General features: G+C 36.6%; 1 protein-coding gene across 5 annotated transcripts in view; it reads right to left on the bottom strand.

The window, feature by feature from the left end:
• The window catches only part of PIK3C2A (phosphatidylinositol-4-phosphate 3-kinase catalytic subunit type 2 alpha), a 49,591-nt gene that overhangs the window by 2,206 nt on the left and 26,342 nt on the right, over positions 1 to 21,043 (bottom strand). For all 5 annotated transcript variants that reach the window (XM_040557948.1, XM_040557944.1, XM_040557947.1 and 2 more), the window contains exons 10-32: positions 19,647 to 19,689; positions 19,346 to 19,559; positions 19,138 to 19,260; positions 17,305 to 17,472; positions 15,005 to 15,113; positions 14,110 to 14,252; positions 13,295 to 13,483; positions 12,761 to 12,854; positions 12,399 to 12,493; positions 11,905 to 12,085; positions 11,203 to 11,307; positions 10,161 to 10,253; positions 9,280 to 9,409; positions 7,670 to 7,806; positions 6,839 to 7,008; positions 5,906 to 6,062; positions 5,370 to 5,479; positions 4,351 to 4,558; positions 2,097 to 2,221; positions 1,555 to 1,672; positions 1,377 to 1,458; positions 862 to 971; positions 500 to 625 (exon numbers count right to left, since the gene is read on the bottom strand). In XM_040557948.1, coding sequence (XP_040413882.1) covers positions 500 to 625; positions 862 to 971; positions 1,377 to 1,458; positions 1,555 to 1,672; positions 2,097 to 2,221; positions 4,351 to 4,558; positions 5,370 to 5,479; positions 5,906 to 6,062; positions 6,839 to 7,008; positions 7,670 to 7,806; positions 9,280 to 9,409; positions 10,161 to 10,253; positions 11,203 to 11,307; positions 11,905 to 12,085; positions 12,399 to 12,493; positions 12,761 to 12,854; positions 13,295 to 13,483; positions 14,110 to 14,252; positions 15,005 to 15,113; positions 17,305 to 17,472; positions 19,138 to 19,260; positions 19,346 to 19,559; positions 19,647 to 19,689 — 3,030 coding nt within the window. The remainder of the gene's footprint in view (positions 1 to 499; positions 626 to 861; positions 972 to 1,376; positions 1,459 to 1,554; positions 1,673 to 2,096; positions 2,222 to 4,350; positions 4,559 to 5,369; positions 5,480 to 5,905; positions 6,063 to 6,838; positions 7,009 to 7,669; positions 7,807 to 9,279; positions 9,410 to 10,160; positions 10,254 to 11,202; positions 11,308 to 11,904; positions 12,086 to 12,398; positions 12,494 to 12,760; positions 12,855 to 13,294; positions 13,484 to 14,109; positions 14,253 to 15,004; positions 15,114 to 17,304; positions 17,473 to 19,137; positions 19,261 to 19,345; positions 19,560 to 19,646; positions 19,690 to 21,043) is intronic.

The following is a 21,043-nucleotide window of genomic DNA, read 5'->3' as shown; positions in this document are numbered from 1 at the left end:
ATATTTTGGTTATCCAAATGAAATTACACGGATTACTCCCTTTTTCTGACTGCCTAGCCACTGATACTTTAACTGCACATTATGACCATGCAGTACGTCTGTTTCTCAGAGACTAGGCTGAAGCACATGCATATTTTGTTTTGTGCTCTTAAGTGTTTAAGAGGACCAGTGTTTTCAGATGCAAGTACTTTTTACACGCCAAGAGTTCTGAATTAATTATTTTCCTCATCCTGAATCAATGAATCGGGGGTGGGAGACAATGTTCAATTTTAAGATTCCTTTACTTCTCTCCATCACTCCTCAGAGTCAGAAATTTCATTTGTAACAGTACGTTTACCTATTCTGATTTTTTTATTTTATTTTTTAAACAGGGCAAAGTTTTGAAACAAGTTCCTTTTAAATTCATATATCTTTACAGATTTATTTAGACATTATTTTAATTACTGCTTAGAATAAAAGACTGTAACTACAGGGAGATGTTACATAATTTTTAACTTGCCATTTCATTGAAAGTTGGATTTCTCGTCTTCCGGGAGATTTTGGTTTTGCGTTTGGATGTTTTGTGCGTGTCTGGCAACAAGTACGTTTTCACATACGGATTTGGATCTGCACCATCTTCTGTAACCTACAATCCAAAACCAAGTCAAGTTAGAAAACTAAGTAGTGCATGCCCATTTGATTATTTTCAAATTGCTAGTCTTAGCCATCAACCTAACCAAAACCAGCAGCTGATTTAGGTTAGCAGTTGGAGAATTTGTAGGAAGAGATACACTTCCATCATCTCTACATCAATCCAATTCAAGAAGGTAATTGACAAAATAGAAACAGTTTTTGACAGGGAGCTCATCTCCTCTTACTTACCAGATCTTTAATGTGCATCACCATGATAAACAGAGTGCTGTTTCTATATGATATGGATAGCTTCACTTCTCCTCCCACTTTGCCTGAGGTAGGACTTGATGGACTTGCATCTGAGAAAAAATATATAATTATTTCCTTTGTAATATTTGTATATCATCATCAGTACTACACTAATTATTTACAGGCGAAAAAAAAAAAAGGACATTTTTAAAAAGATTTTTGCATTCTCTTGTAAGAACCAATGTGGAAGTTTAGAGTAAGAACTTAAATAATTTATTCAAGTCACAAGCAAACCTAAGTGATGACACATACTGTTGCAATTTTTGGTATGCTTTTTCATTTCCTAGAAACTGTACGCAAGCACATCTGTAAAGAAGGAATGCTATACAAAATCTCAAAGAGGGAAAACTACAGTTAATTTTAAAAGATTCCTTATAAACCACATGAAAACGGTGTCATACTACAGTCACCCAATTTATAAATATCACACCTCCTGCCCTGAAAATAGTACCTACCTGTAGATCTGGCTATTCCGTCTATTCCTTCCACTTTGTCATCACGAAGCAGTGGATGGAAAAATGTATAGACAAGATCACACTAGATTTGGAAGAAATGTTACATATTAGATTAAATGGTAATGAGCATTAAAATTTGAAAACCTTCATTGGATTTGCTCAAGTTACTTGAACTCACTTCTGACACCTCTGAAGAACTGTTCATCAGACTCTGTATGTAGCTGTTGAGCTCGACTTTTCTTTTAGCAGCTACATCTTTTATGTGTGTTCTTCCCAGAACCATCTTGTTAGGAAAGCTGTAAGGGGAGAACAATATAAAGGTTTTAGTTAATTTCCTTGAAGTTAGTACAGTAAAAATGTCATTGCAATTTCCATACTGAAGCATTAACATCCCTTTTTACAGTGAGTGGAGGCATGGCATGCTAATAGGTAATGATGTTTTAAAAAGGTAAAGAAACATTTATAGGTAACTGTTACAAATGATACATCACAAACTAAAGATACTGTGTTGGTCCTCTAGCTCTCCTCCATAAAACTTCAAGATGACAATTTCTCCCTTAATTGCCATCTCTGAGGTCTACTTAGCTTGAAATGGAGGCAAAACTGCTGAGAGGCGATCTTTAACTCCACCCAGTTGGAATCATTTTTTGCTGCATTATATTATTAGCAGTGCATTATATTTTGCTCATTATAACAGTGATGAGTGAGTGAGGAACATACCCTGGTAACTTCCAAAGAGGAAAGAGAATGCCAAGTTTGTTGTGGAGCTCCTGGAACTCATCAAATGTTCGGAAAACAAACGTTGGCTCAGCCTGCCCTTCTCTCAAAACTCTCACTACATATATCTGTCAAAAATACAGAAAAAAGAGACAGTAGTAGTAATGTTATAGAACTGACTTTGTGTGACCGTATTTTAACGATTAACTCCCCCTACTATGGTCATCTTTCTCCTGCATACATTTCCCAGTAACACTGTTTGAATTTTAAAGTTAGAATTATTAATAGCCCTACTGTAATGCAAAGTAACATTACATGATTTTCACATAATGTAGGTCCGCATCTGACAGTGGGATAAAAGTAGTTAAAGCTAAGCTGTCAGCATTCTCCCTTTTAAGCCTCATTCTAAGTTCATAGTGTATAGCAGGTGAACAAACTTCTAATAGATCAGTGCAAGACTTAATCTAGCCACATACCTGCGCAGCCAGTACTACTGTGAAAATTTACAGGTGCAGACTATGGAGGAACCTAATGGCTTCTTCCTCCCCAGTCTAATTCTCTAAGATTCTAATGGATTCAACTTTTTAAATGTGCTGGACAGATGCAGGTGTACTGCATTATATAAAAGGAACTTCAAAAAAAATACTGGGGATACATCCCTAGGACGCTGTTATTCATGTCATTATAAAAGGGAAATGGAAGTTGAAAAACTGCACGGAAAATTAAGTTCAGTGGACTCAATTTATGGGCAAAGAAGTTAGAGGGTTTTTTTGTTTGTTTGTTTGTTTGTTTTTACAGAGGCAGATTACATCACCTTAGCAATTTCCTGGAAAATAAAAGGCTGCCTTGGCTTAGATCAGGAGTACTCAAATACATTTATAATATGGTGATTCACTGCAAAGCTTTTCTTCGGCTCTGGAATTCTTTATCTTTAACTTACCTAGGTGGTGTCTAGGAGATTAAGTCATTCACAGCAAAGGCAACTTGGAAACAGATACACGTTACCATATTAGCATAGCACTTTTAAAATCAACTTGAGGAAAAGTAACTTGGGCTAAACTAGTCTAGGCCAGCAAACAGCCATAGTGAAATAACGATAATAAGGAAGGAAATAACATTGTTGCACATCTTCATAGGGATATGATTATCAATAAAAGTCTTAAAGTGTAACCCAGGTCTATCAAAATCCCGAATTGTATTGTTTGCTGTTACTTCTGCCCTTTACGCTTTTTTCTGGATACTTTTCAAGGTGCGTCTTTATTTTGAAGAATATTCTTAGATGTCAAAAATACCAATCTCTACTTTAGCAACCAAGTTGTGGGTTTAGCCTGGCCAGCAGCTAAGCAGTCACACAGCTGCTTGCTCACTCCCACACTCCAACTGTCAGAACAGGGGAGAGAATAAAAGCGAAGTAAGAAGACTCAAAGTTGAGACAAAAAGACAGTCCTTGGGGTGGAAAGGCAGGAGGTGATGCAAATGCAATTTCTCACCACCTCCCATATGCAGACCCATACCCAGTCAGTCTCCAAGCAACAGCCACCTTGGAAGATGATTTCCCACCCACTTCTTCTCCCACCCCCCAGCCCCTCTTCTTCCCTTTTATTTTTTAAGCTAAGCATGATATTCCAGGGTATGGAACATCTCTGGTCAGTTCCAGTCAGCTGCTGTGTCCCCTCCCAACTCCTCGCCCACCTAAAGCCCACTCACTGCAGGAGGCAGCTGCGGAAGGGGGTAAAAAAGAGAAAGCCTTGACACTGGGCAAGTGCTGTTTGGCAACAGCCAAACCAACGGCCGTAAATCCAAAACAGCACCAAATGGGCTCCCCATGAAGAAAGTTAACTCCATCCCGGTCAGACCCAGTACAGCCCTGCTCTTCTTCAGGAAGCAAGCAAGCAGGCCCATTCCCAGTACGATCTAGATTTCAGCGGTGGGTTTTGGTTTTACTTCACCCACAGTGGGGCTCAGTTGGGTGTGCATATGTCCAGGCTCCCCTTATAGTCAATGCAGTCAGACTTCAGAAAATTTTTAAGCTCATCCTTATCTGTCATCAGTGCATAATTCAACAAGTAAGGCTGTATTTACTTAATATCTGACAATAAAGGAAACCTAGTTGTCTATCTCAAAGGTAGCTACTTAAGGCTAAACCAGGCAAGTCACACCTGAACTAACTCTTTGTGACCATGTACTGAACTTAGAGCAAGAAGGAGAACGGATCTTGTTGGAAGAAAATGCGTGGAAAGGGATTCTACATACTCACATAATGTTTATCCGGATTATATCTCTTCTGATACGTAAACACAGACACTTGTTTGATTCGGCCATCTTGTTTCAGAGAATATGTCTTAGCAGAAAATGAAAGGATGGGTTCATCATTAGATGGTAGACCTGAGAAACGCAGCTGAGCCAAGTTATGAATGAAAAAATTAAACTTTGTGGCAACGCTTCCTAGACTGGATTCAATCAACCTACGGAAGAAAAAAATAACTTCAAATACTAGAGCGCATGTCAGAACACACAAAAATTGTTCTGTCAATCAGACAAATTTTAAGTCTTTAAGAAAAATAAAAAAACAAGTTATTAATGACAGAGAAACAGAGTTTTTAAACTTTTAAAATTGACTGATGAGCTATATAAATAGCACCACACAAGCGTTTAACAGGAGATTCTGTATTCAAACTGGTTGTTATCCAAGAAGCAACAGTTTTCCAGAGTTAGTAACAAAAAAAAAAATAAAAAAATTACATGCATACTATTGCAGTCTGTCCCCCCCATATATTTAAAATGCGTTACAATAATACATTTTGTCACACATAGCAACAACTCAGTTACACTATACGCACACACCCACTTGCTATATTGGAGTGTCATCCTTCCCTCCCCAGCATACAAAAGCACTTTTTGGAAAGCTTCTTTACACTGCATGCATTTCAAGGATACCAACACATACACTGCTATTAAGGAACTTGGATGCATTCAAAATGCAAGTCTCAAACAGCAGAATAGAATTGCTTGCTCTCACTCTTCCAAACCATTCTTTTGCATGAGGTTACTTTTAAAGGCGAAGTATCTTAGCACAAGCATTAATCATATATGAAACTGGTCTTACTTATGCAGTTTACTGGTTCACTGATTGGTATTCTGCGATTGTACCATGCAACTAACTCAACCTCTACAGACATGCTTGTGAACGTCCTTAGTAAATTTTCACCAAAGCAGGAAGCTCCCATCAGAAGAATGATGCTGGTGGTTATTTTAGTTCTTTCACTTATCCAGTACCTTGTAAAGAAAATGGTAGCTTCTGCATCTGTTGTCTGGGGCTGAAGAGCATCCTGGACATACTTCAAGTCCTGAATACCACTTAGTTCTGGTAATCCAGAAGAAAGCATCTGTAGGAAATTACATTTGCAATTTTAATGTAATAAACATTTTTATGTGGAAATAATTAAAACTCTTAGACCTTCAAACTTAAGTGAAGCTGCAATAAATTGCTAAATGCTAACAGATATAGCCAAACAATTGCTTCCAATCAGCATTTATTCCCTTGTCTTACCTCTGCTGAGTTAAAAGCACCTAACAGAGCTTTGCAGTGTAATTTATGGTATTTTTGAAGTTTTAAATTCTCAGGAAATAGGTAGGTAGTTAAAAAGGAGCCTAAAAAAAATTCACCACATAAAACCTTCCCCAAAAGTACATCTGATATTTCTGGCTTCTAAAGACATGCAAGAGCTCTGGCACCATAAAAAGCTTAAAATGTAATATGAGCCAACATTACAGATCTATCAAGTTTCAATTAAATTTAATACAATGCTTACCAGGGAAAGTAGGTTAAGGAAGAGGTTTGCATGTTTCCTTATCGAATTGTAAGCTTGACAACAGAGATCCACAAACAATTGAAAGCGAATAGTCGGTTTTTCACCACCGTTAATGACATAAGCCATATCTGATGTTAGCACAAAAGGAGCCCGATCCCTGTCCAAAAAGCACAGAATTTCTATGTTGATTATAAGGTCTATTCACTTTGTCACGTGCTTCCCTCCACTCCCAGGTATTCGTATCAAATAATCCATTAATACCACATTACTTTTCTAGTTTGGGATCAGCTGCTTACTGCCATCTTAGATTCCCAACACATTAATACGGTACCGGACCTACAGATTGCCCAGAGCAATGCTTAGAAGCCAGGTTACCTTACAGTGCCTTTCGTCCCTCGTTTCTAGAAGCCATAACACACTGATAAAAATGCAGTGAATATATTGTCACCTGAACTTTTCTGTCCTGATGACATAAACCATCTTCCCCTATGCAGAGGAGTAGTAAAGACAAACTTGCTGCTCGCTCTTGTCTCTAATGTTGGCATTCACTACTGTTTTATAAGCCAGTGACTGTTTTCATTTGTTTCACACTCAGAGGTATTTGGATTATGTAACATTTCTGGCACTCAATTATTCATTCATTGATAAAATTTACATAATAAGCATTTTATTTGAAAGATACACCTATGTGCTTTGGCTTAAAATAGTTCTAGAGATATAACATGGAAATAGAAAGCTGGGGACTTTACGGAATTAATTCTATACAAGCAAGTTTGAATGCATTCTGGAAACTTAGTGGTTAAAGTGGAAGATATTGTCTTCTAATTGAGAACATCACTCATCAGGAATTTAAATGTTAATGCTTATAATGCCTATAAATATATACTTTAAAAAACCACTTCATTCTCTACATTGCTTAGCTACAGAAAATACCTTTTAAAGCTACCAAACATTTGTGCGTGACCCAAAAATTTTCCAAAGTCGATGTGAAACATATGCCCTGTGTTTCGAAGCATTATGTTATCATTGTGGCGGTCACAAATTCCCAACACATAAGTAGCTACACAGCATCCTGCACAAGAATAAATGAAGTTTTCTGAAGCCTGGGAAGGAGAGAGGAAAAAAAAAGTCAATTGAGAACAAGTATCAATGGGAAAACAGCATTCATACATTCAGTAGTCAATCTTGACAAGGGTAAAATTCAAGTCATACAAGCCAGATCCTAAAATTCCTTTTCGAGTGTTCTTTGCAAAAATCTTAGAAATCACGCTCTCCAGCAAAAAAGCGTTTGTTTGTTTGTTTTTAATAAATACAAGAGAAAGGAGGAGTTGAAGACAAATCACAAAATGTAAGAAGTAAGCAAACAGTGAAAAGGGTACAAGAGATTTATTTTCTAATGTGTTGTAACAGCATCGTAGCCAATAGAAAACGTTTTACTTTCGGCATCCTATGTCCCAAGAAGCACTGCTCCTAAACCACAATGAAGAGAGCTACCATTCCTTCCTATCTTAAAGTTTAATTTTTTTCTATATCCAATAACCCCCCTCCGAAGTGAATCCTGAGAATTCATCTGACTCATTTGTAGTTAATCCCCTGTACATAAGGAATTTTCATTTACTCTTTCTGAAAAATAGGGAAAAAAAAATAAGTTTCCTGGAAATTGCAAACAAGAATTTCAATGGAAGATATAGAGTAAGAATTACATTCTTTAAAATGGTATTTATCCCTTTTAAAAGATCTTCAAAGGAACAATGAAAAGGTTACCTTTTCATATTCTTCCTCTGTAGGATTATACTTCCGCAACCATTCTGCCAGAGGTTTGTCTTTAAAAGAACCCGTCACTCCATATTCCACTTGAATTTTCCTAAGAGTTTCTGAAGCAGGAACGAGTTCTACCATGCCTTCATATAAAATAGAACAAAATATACTTATTATCTCAAGTTGTATTGCGTTTTCACCATTTGGTAGAAAGTCTCTTAACAGTGATGAATTTTATAATTTCATATTTGCTTCTTTCAAAATTGACTCCTACTTAAAAAGACTTATTACAAGGCACGCCATGAAGCATGTGTAGAGATCCAAGTTAGGCTTGCTTTACTACAATTAGTTTTGGACGCTACGATGCACATAGAAATTGTTCTCCGAAAGCATTACTGTGTAATTTACTTTCTACTACATACACTAGTATTGGTCTATAACTGTAAATATTTTGATACTGACATTTCTCACAGACACAATCTAACAACTTCTAATGGCTGTTGAGTGTTGAAATAGACCAGACTGTTGCTTCAGAAGTAAGGCAGAGTGGGATTTACATGTGGCCTTATTTTGGAGATACCATTTACTAAAAATATTTGTATAGCTAGATCATAAAAGGAAAACACTGACGTGATTAAAAGAATTTTACTTCTATCCTGGTGAGAGCTACTACAGGCAAATCTGCAATTTACGTCTTTTTTATTTTTCTCTTTAATCCTTCACGTGCTTTAGGAATACTAATATGAGCAGCAACAAAAATGTAACATGCTATGCCATCAATTCATTGCTTAAAGTAGGAAGAAATGTCATCTGTTTCTTGAAAAAACAAAGTCTTACATAAATTGAACCTTTTTGCTTAGTTTTGCAAACCTGAATTTCCATCATCTTTATTTATTTGGGAGTTTTCATGCTGTTCTAAGGTCTGGCTGAAAAAGTAAGTTTCTACACATACTCTTAAAGATATGTGTTTCCTATTGGCTACCTCTAGAGAATTAGCAACTAAACTAGCAAAAAGCGCGTTCAGGGTGCGAGGCAATCTTAAAGTTCTGTGATTTAAATTTCAAACCTAAAAGCCTCATATTCCCAAGGAACTTTGAGAAGCATATCACATTAATTCTAGGAGGGCTGGAAAATAGACGCAGTGTTTCAATACTCCCTGACTCAACTTCAGCAGATTCCAAATACTTTATAATGTCAGTTTGGAGTTGAATACATTCTTTCACCATAACTAAATTTCAGAATCAGGACTGCCAAGGCACCATTAGTTTCCTGTGTTGCAGTATGAACACCAGAAGCCTTAAGCTTTTATTGTTACATTTATGCATTTGTACCACAGTTCATCAACAGCAGAATGCATAAACCTCAGGACTCAAGAGAAGAAACAAATTTAAATGCAACTCAGCCACCAGGGAATTCCAAACAACTCAACTTCCTATACTTTTGAGTATGGAAGTTCCTTGTAAAGAAGGCCTTTGGCTTTCCACTGTTTCTTGAGCCTGCCTTTGAGTAGAAATTTTCTCTACGAGCATGACAAAAAGTTGGGGGGGGAGGGGGGCGGAGGTGGAGAGCAGGAGGGAAGACACCAACTGGATTATAAACAGCATCTGGTTTTGCACCTCGATCTTTTCCAGTTGAGAGACATTTGAAGATAACCATCCGTAGATCTAGTCCCTCCTGCAGCCAGATCTTATCCATAATCTTAATCATTTGTAAAGCCAACATATCTTGTCGCAGATCTTCTCCAACCTTAATGGAAAAATAAATGTTAACTGGAGACATAAAATGCTTTCAGCAAAACTAAGTTTCAGATTTTAATTGCTTTACATTTCTAGTAAGGGATGCATTATGCTACTTATTTCCTCACAGCTACGAATTTAATAAGAGAAACTACACATACCATTTTCACATGCAGTAGACTGACTTTCAGATCGTACCACTTGTTCAAATGTTGGTTAACTTTTGAAATTGTAATATTTAGAGAAATTTTACAAAAACACTACAGTCTTTCTTATTCCTTTTTATCATTAAAGCTTTATGACCTCTCTGAGAAGATGCTAGGTAATAGCTGTTCCAAGGGAAACTGTACTTGTCCTTAAAAGAGCGCATTAACACCAAGCACTACCTGTTATCCCATGCAGCTCTAGTAAGGTCATAGCAGTTATGTCAGATGTGCATATCATCTGTGAAATACATACTCTCCTGCCTAACAGGGAAGTTCTATGGATACTTTCAAGATTCTGAGGTGTTCATTTACATGGTGTCATGCCAGCACTAAGGTGGGAGTTTCCAGTTTTACAATTATAAAAATTAGCTGTTTAGTGAAAATTAACCTTTTTCAGACATCCGTTCCTAATTGTTAAGCTGAAGGGATGGTTTCTAGATGCACAGGAGGAAACTCACAAAGTAAGCTTACTGATCTACAGTAAATTTAATCACTGTTTCAGTGGTATCCATTATCATTTAACATTTTTCTCTCCAACACACACGTAAGGCCTACCTTAAACATCACATTAATTTCTTCTCCCAGAGGGTCTGCATTTATCAGTGCAACTTTCAGTGGTACTGCATTGGAGCTGAAGAAAGAACATGCCTACAAGTAGATTTAGTGTTAATACTCGAAAAGGACTACTCCCACTAGCCCAGAAAACAGGACATTCTGACAACAAGCACGTATGACACACAATGTGCATATTCAGACTTTTAACGTTGCGATTGTGGTGAATACATGCTTCTTTTGAATAAAGAGCTCTTTGGCTGATACTCGTTTAGTTCTTGTACGAAAGCCAACAGTGCAAAACAGTAATTGTTTATACATTTTGAAAAGTGAGTAAAATATGAATAAATATTTTATCAGCAACTATTTTAAATTTTAGTTATAAAAAACAGTTATTTGTATCTCTTGCTATATTCTGTTATCTGCTATCTGTGGTTTAATTAATAGATATAATAGAGAAGGAAAGCAAAGGAACTCTCTACATAGGAATAAATCCAGCGTTAGAGACCTTTAGGTTCCTAGTCATGCACAATGTGATAAACAAGGTTGTCAGAGCGGACATTGCCAAACCTTGCAGAGTTCTGGAGAAAATTACCTGCCTATCATTTGTTGGATCTTCATAATGAAATAAAGCTATTGTTTGCCTCCCTTGATTTAGTACATCTCTTGGACATAACCAGTAACAGGTAGCTGTTCACTTTTCTGTTTTGATTACCACTGCAAACAAGATATTTTCGTGTACTTTCGAGAGTATTTCTCTCCTTTACTACAACCAGAATTGCTGGTCTCAAAGCAGACAGGGTCTGAAGAAGTAATAAACTACTACTTTTTCCTTTTTAAATAAAAGTACCTTCACTTGGTTTTATACAAGGATAACTTTAGTCTTTTCTTAGCTAATTTTACTCCCTCTTTCAATCTATATTTTTAATTAAAACCCTCCCCAACTAGTGCAAAGAGCTTTCAAGAACTTGATTTTCCAATTTGTAAAAGCTTTGCCTATGTGTAATTGTGACAAAAAGGCTTTAAAACTATGAATGTGCTGTACCTTAATATTTAGTTCTTTTGCCACAAGACTGGGATTGAGAGGCAAACGGCATTTGTTCTTCAAGAAAAATGACTGCACACGTTCCATACCACTTTGTAAAGCAGCCTGCAGACACACACAAAAAAAAAGTTCAGCTGATATTCTATTAACTGGAGCATCTACAGGAAACTTCTGGACAAAGTTATCCTGAAATATACCATAACCAATGTTTTAACTCCTCAGTGTCAAAGGAATACCAAATATAAGTTCTAACTATCGTTTTGGCTATTAAAAAAATGCATATGCTTAGCAGTACAATACTAATATCACTTTTTGTTAAAATTTTCTGACTGAATCAGATAATAGCATCCCACTCTATCAAACTGTAAACTTACATTCTTATTATATAGATATCCCATTCTTTTGCAGAAGGGGATCACTCTTCAGGTGTAATAGCTTTAAATCTAAATCCAGCTTACTGTACACAGAAAGCATCCCTGTTCCTTACCTTATCACCTCACACAAATCCATGCTGCAGTTGAGAACAAATTTGACAAAGACATTGACTTCTTTAAGTCATTAGCTTGCTACAATGCAGAGCAACAGATTCATAGTCTTCCTATATATATATATCATTTGATTGAACTTAGACTAAAAAGGTAATTGAGTGGATTGCTTTGAAGGTAATCTTCTTAAAGAATATTAAAAATTTAATCTACACACCTGTCGACCTGATACACTTGTTTGCTTGACTTTTTCTGCTACCATTCCAAAAAGCTGAACCAGTCTGGTCTGCTTCTCCAGCTCTTCCCTCAACCCTTTTCCACAGACTGAAAGAAAGGCTCCAAGAATTTGCTCATATCTTACACCAAACTTTGAATCATAGAGCGTATCCTTAAGAAGCCTGAAATAACAGGTTTAAATTAAATTTTCATCAAGGAAATACTGTGAACAATGCAATAGTCAGAGAAATATTTTAGCGAATAGGTATTTTTTATATACGCACATATATAATCAGTGTCTTGATTTAAAATGCAAGAAGTTTGTGCCTCATAGAAGCACTGTGTTTCTTCATGGAAAAAAGCAAGATGTAGATTTTGTCTCCTCTTCATCTGACGTAACTTTGTTATGAACTGTGCTATTAAGACAGCATTTTTTTCCAGAAATAGTAATCTTATAATTATCATATGTGAACAATGGAACAGAGAACATCTTACCAGTAAAGGTAGTGTGCTATTCGGATACTTCCTAATGCCCGTGCCAAAAGAAATTGGACAAGAGCACTGTCCAGGTAAGTTTCATACTTCAATGCCTAAATGCAAAGAAAATGAAATAAATGGGATATAGATTTACTTCTAGATGAAGACAGATTTTATGAATAGCACACTGATAGAACCACTACAAATCCAGAGGACAGTCACAGAGCAGCTACCTACTTAAATTGTTTTCCACCCTATGCAATAATTAAGGTTATTAAGTACAGAGGTATGCAATTGCATTTCCATGACTACTAGTCAGGGACTCCTTCGGATTTTCAAGAGCAAAAAATTCAAACTTCAGCGTAAACAGTAAATCTTACCTGCACGAATTGAGGGAGGAAATCTGTTAATTCATCATCACTTAATGTCTCTATCCAATTCATAGCTGTATTTCTCACTTCCTGATCAGCAAACCTAGAAAGTCATCACAAATCCACATTGTTTGTTCTGTTTGTGTAGGACTTACTTCCTTTTTTAAGATTAGCTAGATAGAAAAGAATCAATATAAAGTCTGTAACAGCTCGATAAAGGACCTACAGGTTTCAGATGCTTCAAAGGCATTACGTAAGACACAAACACGTGTTTACGACAAGCATACCAACCTCTCAAAATTTCAGTCTTGACAGCTTTGCTATATACCTTGCTTTCTGTTACAAATTAGATTTCAGAATCCTAACCTTAACTGTTAGTCTTTGACTACATGACTTGATTAAGCCTGTCAGAATAAAGTTAGGTATGAGAAATTGTATTTATTTATTATTTATTATTATTTTTATTTATTTATTTATTTAGCTTATCTTCTGCCGAAGAAAAGTCATTTGTCTGACACACACAAAACTATACTGTTTTCTTACTTTGAATCAAGTAGTTCCAGTGCAGCTAAGGGTGATAAAGGAGGCCACTGCTGAAGTAATGAATATATTTCTGGAAGACTTGCCCAGTCCCAGTGAGGGGCACTAGCCAGTATTTTTGGTAAGCTATTAGTATGAGTATGACAATAATGTCTCTTCTCCCACAAAAATTCTTTATCTTCTTTTGACAGCCTGCAGACAAAAGCATTTTAGTTCATAACGCAAGTTACAGAACATCACCCACATATCCCCAGTGCTACTGGTCACAGTATACGTACAGATAACCTTGCACACAAAATAGAGTGACGTAAAACGGCTATTTCCCTCCATAAAAATCTAAAACAGGTGCAAAACAAGACTCAAATGTTATGGAAACAGTTGTTCAAAGTTATAAATTTCAGAGGACAAGAATAGGTTTTAGTGTAATCTGAAATAAACCAAAATGTTCGTGCTAGTTCGGTGCAGATGACTAGGATAGCCTGCCAGAAATGCTTTCATGGCATATGAACTGCTGAAATTGTCACTGCTGCTTGTAACTGAAGAAATATCAAGCAGGAATAGGCATATACAGCAGCCAGGCAGAGTAGCAATTTTCTAACAGGAGAATATTATGACACTGGCCATAAAAAACACAAGTGAATTTATTAAGTCAGCACCATTATTTTGCAGGTTTCATACAATCTCGTTTAAATCTCCACAGGTCTTCAAAATATACTAGAGGCACATTAAAGAAGCTTAAGCATAAATTAACATTACACACCCTAGCTGTAAAAATTGTCATGTACAAAGAGATCATAGCTACAAAGAGGTGAACATACCCAATGGTGTTATCCTTAGAGAGAATGGCAAGGAGACGTTCTCTCAGTGGTTTTTCCAATGTTTCTATGGAATGTTGCACAGTAGTCTTTGCAGCCTGAGGAATTTTATATTCAATATCAAAAGCATGGGATGGAAAGTCAACCTAAAAAAAAAAAGTTCTTAAGAACACTGCAGAAAGCTCCCCTTTCCAGCAGCATCAAGTGTTTAGGCGTCTGAACTCTTTAGTTCTACACATGTAACAGTTTTCAGGTATTGCTTCCAGAATATTGCCTGCCCCCATCTCAATTATTCCACAGAACTGTGGTCCTTAACTGTATGACAACTGTGGTGTTGTACAAACCAGTAGGCGGAGTACTCCTTTGAAGTGAAATGAGGATGCTTAGAGCTTAGCGTAAACACAGAACTATTAAAAAACATACCCAGTGGTATCAACCAAACCATCAACTCTAACCATATTTTGGGACTTCTAAGCCATGCCTAACAAAGTACCTTCCCTTGGGACCAAAATTTGGACACTGAATTGAGAATGAGAGGCACTCATGTTCTGTGAAGAAACTGGAATTGCTATTACTTGGATCTAGACAACTCCCCTTTCAGCACACATTTCTACAGATGGCTTTTCAAAGATTTTCTCTCCCAGTAGTGACAGCATGTATTATTAAGGTATTTCCAATGTCTCCAATTTCAACATAGTGATTCTATATCTGAGTTGTATACATTTAACGCAGCTTTCTATCCCTTGCCCATAAAGGATAGTAATCGCTATTCTATGCTGGCTTTCATATATGAAAAGATTTACACTCTCCCTACAACAATCTATTACCACTCTGGTATGAGTTAGTCACAACATTCACACAAAATGTAGTCAGGTTAAGTCAGAAGCATATATATAACCTGCAATACTATTCTTTCCATATTTCCTTTCTTACTGGCCATCCCTGATGCGTGATTTGGATGCGATGAGGTCCAGAGTTGCAAGAGCTTTGTCCCACAAGTTAGCAATCTGAGAGAAAAAGCATGTACAGGTATTAGTGTCAAAATCTGTTTACTTCAACAGAGTATTAGTTATTAAAATAATATCAGCTTAAAAAGGGGATCACGTCCATCAAGTGTCACTTCCATTTTTTCCTTTCATTGGACATGTTCTATATTTTAAGTCCCTTAGAATGCTTGAACCTGCATACATCTATTATTGAAAAAGGCAGAGGAAAAATTCGGTGCTGACATGGTTGACCCAGCTAAATGAAGCGTTCCTAACTTCTTAAAGAAAAAACAAATACTTTTGCCTCTGAGGAATAAACTAAACACAAGAACCTCCTTACCCTCTCAGAAGAAAGATATAGGCATATGAATATTACAGAAATTATCACTTCCCTGGACTTTCCACATCACTAGGTTCTCCTAGGGCATATCAGGTGACATTGATATTTGCCAATTTATTTCCAATGTTAGTAGTTTCCAACTGTAATGAGGCACAACTAAGGTATTTCATAAATCAAGAAGCATTGTAATCCTAAGCACAGCAGACTTCTGTCCGTCTTATAAAATAACATCTCTCAAAAGACCGCTCAATGGCCAAGCTTTCAGTATATTTCAAGAAATGGTTTAGTATTCATATGTTTTAAAGAACAGTTCTTTATTTATGTAAATATTGATTAACTGGGAGTTTGTGGTGCCAATAAAAATTACTAGATCATGCCACAAAGCGTAACTGAACAACTTGTTCTTTTTAGGAGTTTAATATACTTGCTATAGCCTTCTGTCTCATCCACAAGCAAAGATATTTTAAGCCACTCCACACACACTTAATCAGATGATTAGCATTTTGGAATATTCATCACTTAGTGATGAAAGTTTCAAGGAACAGGAAAGTACAGGAACATTATCTGAGGAAAATTACAGTAGGCTTTTCATTCTTAGTGATATAAGAAGTTTAACAGGATCCAACAACCACATCTGAAGAAAGATCAGTTCAAACTAGAAGTACTCCAGAAGTGTAACAGAATTAAACAGAATTTTTAATGTTTATTTTTTAAAGAAACCCAGCTTTGAATCAAAAGGAACCACTTCAGAATATCCCGTGATCTCTATTACTCATACAGGTTAACAGGCAAAATGAGCCATTTCTGCTATGAAACTACACATGTATTTTAAAAGATACATGTGTTTTAGAACAGTATTTTCATTCTCTTGCTGGCTTATTTATTGCCACCCTATTAACGAACGGGCTTAGAAATTTAAGAGTATTAAAATCAATCTATGCAAATGGTAAGATATTTAATCAAATTTAATTCTCCGATTTTGCTCCTGTATACGTAAACTTAATGAAACATGCAGCATTGATTATTTTACAGCCAAGGCAAAGATGCCTCTAAAGAATAATAGTACTTAGAAATACTGCAAACCTTGAATTAAAGGTATTTTAGTTACAAGATAGAGCCATCGCCATATTTAGCTCTACAAAAAGAACTGGATGAAGAGTTATTCTTTCCTATCTTAATACAGTTTTAAGGTAAAAGGCCCTCTTACCTAGTGACATGGAAGAATAGTACATTAGTTACCTGCTGTCAGGATTCTGTGCTCTTTTGTATTGCACTAGACACTATTCCTGCTGAATCCATCACTCGCTGCAAATACTTTCTTTTGCAAGTTGCATTCTCTATCACTGTAGCTCATGAATTGGCTGAGAAGCGGCTGTCTGCACTTCATGTGCTAAAATATACATGAATGCCAACTGAACTATCTCTAGCCAATACGATATACTTTCAGAACTCATGAAATGCCACCCATCAAGACAACGCGCTCTCAGTGTAGAAGGGAGGCTTTCAGTTCAGCAGACAGTGACACCTGCAGATACTTTAACTGCGTATGACTTATGCAGCAACAGATCCAGATCCAAATGTCAATGAATTAATTCCTCAAAGGACCACTTGTGGTGTTGTGCTTGCATCCTCAGCTGCTGCATACTTACAAACTGTTGCTGCTACCATGATCTCTTTTGGCCTACATGACTATGGGCCATCCATTTGAATTTAACTGAAGATATTATTTCCATAACAATACAGTTGAAGATTCTTACCTTTGTTACTTCCTGCTACATTCAGCAGCAGAGAAGCAGTTTCTGTAGTTAGGTGTACTAAACTTTATATAGAATAAATCATGTTAACAAACTTACCCATATTTTGCATACTTACCGCCTAAAATCAAAAAGAGGTAGAGAAACCTGACCCAACATTTCTGGGCCCTTTCTCTGCTTATTTGAATCAGGAGAACTTCCACTACTTTGATTCAGAATTCCAAACAAAGTCAGACACAAGACTGATTCCAAAGGCAGTTGTGAAATCTGGATGGGGAAAATTATTCTATAAAATAAAAGTATTAAAGTAAGTCAGACATAGAAGGAAAAACAATTATTAGTAAATTACAGACTTGTCATCCATATAATCTGTTGCTGCCTTTGGCTTTCAAAAAGGCAATTAACACTGAAGGACAAATGTTTCCATGCAATTATATTTCACTCCACTATCTCCCACACTGATAGTTCATAAAAACTACTAAGTTACAATTCTGCACTGTAGATAGATTTAGAACAACCCTTTTTAACAGGCAGTAGAACAACCCTCTTTAATCTTTGTCTATTAAATCACATTCCTTGCTCAGAACTGCACAGTCCAGCATAACCAGTCTTCCCACTCTACTCACTACCAGGACACATACAATTCCATGTTAGCTGCCTCCTCATCTCTCAGATCTGACTGAAGAGGCAGCTGACAACAGTTTCCTGTCCCAATGTATTAATCTCTTAAGAACTACTGAAATTTAAATTCACCAGATGGTACAAACCCAGCACCCACACTGAAAGAAGCTGAGGAGCATACACCCCACTGGACAACTCAGATTGTTGTTTACAGTGTTTTCACTGCTTAAAGCGTTCTTTGATTTTCTGTAATTTTTTGAATTACATTTTGGTGTGGTATCACAGCACACTACTAAGCCAGTTACAATATAAAAGACCACAATTGTACTAAGCAGCTTATAAGTCTGTTTAACATCTTTCACTGTAATACACTATCACTTGTCAACAAAAGACCTGACAATTAATTCATTGCAATATCAGAAAAAAAAAAACAAAAGAAGTGGCCAGAGTACTCTCTGGAGGCATGTATTCCAGAACCTGAAACTTTCATTCCTGGCCTGAAATAATTTGTCACTGTAGACTTTTGGAGTATTCCTTGGAGTCCATTTCTGACCTTTAAAAATAGTCAGGAAAAGAGAAATAAGGAAACATGGGAGCTCATCTGATACCTCAGTTATGACAGACTGCCTGGTAACTACGAAGTCAAAAAGAGTAACTTGTGTATAGATAATGAAAGAAGTTTTCCCCTCTCAGCTATCACCTGCCATCCTCTTTCTCTGCATGCCCCTGCTTCTTCCTTTTCTACCCTCTTCCCCTGCCCCATACAAAGAGACCTAACTTTAGTACCTCAAACCAGACATTCTCATATGCTATAGACAGATACTCTAAGCACTTATGCATCTGATCTCTTTATAGAAACAATCCTAAATTAGATTTATTAATTAGATACGAAGTTGTTGTGACATATTTGGAACAAAAAACTGTTCAGCATTAACGTCAATAAAAGTCAGCTGCTTTTCCTCCCCATTTAGATAATCTGAGCACTGCTTAAAAGCAAGCTTTATTCATCCTTCTTCTTTAAGCAGTGCAAGCTGTTCCCATTACAAAGAATGCTATGACCTTCCCAACTCATTATAGTTATATACTATAAATAAATTAGCACAGGGCGCTTGTCCAGAATTTCCATTCCCAATTTTAAAACACAGGGCGAAATACCATTCAGAATAATATTTCTGATTTTACTCTCAAGTCTCACACACAGTTCTTTCAACACTTTGGAAGCAAGAGCTGATTCAATTAGTGTATTCAGCAGCCAGCTAGGTAGGTATTAGCTAAAACAAAGTATTTTGCAGAGGGGGGTGGTGGTGGTTAGCATTCTAAAATCACTTACAGTTCATCCCATTTAATCAAGTAGAAGAAGTTCTTGTATGTGCCAACCTTCTTGGACTGAACAGGTTTGAACAGATCTTTTCCATTATGTGTCAGAGAACAAATCAAGTAGTATTTTTCATAACTGGATGAGGAAAAGAAAGTGAAGTAAACAAAAAGTAACTCCACAAAATAAAAAGGATGAATTTTACAACTAATGAATTACTTACTTTGCTACCCAACCAGGAAAAATTCCATGTGCAGCAAATACTGTGAACTGGAGATGTTCCGTGGCAGTCCATGCTTCCTTAGGACTCTTATCTTTCGGAGAAATCGCTGCCGAACTGCTGCTACATGAATTCATGTGGAGTTGCAGAAGGGCCTCAACTGCTCTTGTTAACTGGTCTATACTCACTTTCAGAGGGCTTTCAGGCTGTAGTGAACCTAATTTATAAGTTACCTTTAATGTGTATCTGCCTAAAATAACCACCTTAGAGCAATTTTCAAATAAAATTGAAGAACTTTACTCACCAGATGAACTCTTGCTAGGGTCATCGGCACATTTTAAGGATACCTACACAGTAAATTAGAATAAATTTCAGTAACAAGAAACCTACACTCATTTTCCATTGCCCTTAAAAACTATCTTCTCCAGAAATTACAAAACATCTCAATTAGGGCCATATCTGGGTTTACGCGCCATACCTTTTATTCAATTTAAGTTCCTCAAGAGTTAACAGGCAGTGTCAATATTTCCATATCATGTAGTAACTACTCACTAAGTTCAAAAGCTTATGTTTTGTCAAGTCACAACTATCCTGACATCCTTTATGAACTTTTAAAAGACAAGCTACGTTGGAATATTGCTCAGGATACTCTATCATCCCCGAGTAAAGAGGAAACTCAGGGCTGTTGCAGACGAAAGCAGAAGCCGGTAGCTCCATTACCAACAATTTAAGTCTAACAGCTGTTTTGTGGCATTTGTTCAGGCATCTTTGTAGGCACAGTTACCATAAATTTTCTGAATTTAAAAAAAAAAAAAGCTAACCTGAGGAAATCGAGGAGTAAGTACTGCCACTATCTGTTGTGTTTGCTTCTTGGTCTGCTAAAATAGAAGTCTAAATATGATATGGTATCATAGCAATGTCTAGTCTCAACAAGGACACTGCTGCAGTCTACAGGTGACAAACAGATTATGGGAACTTACTCCCTTCAAATAAGAAAGGATTTCATGCCAAATTCAACTTTGATAAAACTGAAACTTTTAATGAAAACTAAGCTGGTGATTTAAAAGCAAAACGTAATGAATTCCTTGACTTGCAGAATGAAAGCTCTCCTTACACCTTCTGTGCATTAACTGAGCACCTTGACAACATTAAGTTTCAACTCTCAAAAATTTCTGCTAAAAAAAAACAAAAAAACCAGAAACCTGGGGGGAGAGGGGTGTCAGGTAAGGGGATCGCATCTTTCTCCCCCCTCAGAAGAACTGCCATGTCTCCACCATACTTGAAGTAATCCAAGTACTTTGGATGGCAGGATGCCAAACACTGGTGGAACAGCACTACAGATGTAATTTTCTACTTGAGAATCTACTATTTTCTTTTACATGTTTGGCCAGTACATTGAACCACAAACCAATTACTAAAGAAAAAACACACACAAACAGTATCTTACAAAAGGTTTAGATAGGTTTCTGAAACCAATCCTTCATATACATTGCCATTCAAGCCAGTTTTCATCACAAGAAAATTGAAGGTTTTTACTGATAAAGAGGTACTTTTTTCAAATTCTGCTGGGATAGCATTTCTTGTGGAAGTTATTTTTACAATGCAGTCTAATTATTTGTATGGTTTTCTCCTACCAAAAAAACAAACACTGAAGAAATACATGTTGTATTTCCCTAAGCTTTTACATCAAATTTCCTGTAT

The sequence above is a fragment of the Cygnus olor genome, chromosome 5, assembly GCF_009769625.2.
Source record: "Cygnus olor isolate bCygOlo1 chromosome 5, bCygOlo1.pri.v2, whole genome shotgun sequence".
Lineage (NCBI taxonomy): Eukaryota > Metazoa > Chordata > Aves > Anseriformes > Anatidae > Cygnus > Cygnus olor.
The sequence above is the reverse complement of the archived record's forward strand: the minus strand, read 5'-3'. Positions and strand labels throughout refer to the sequence as shown.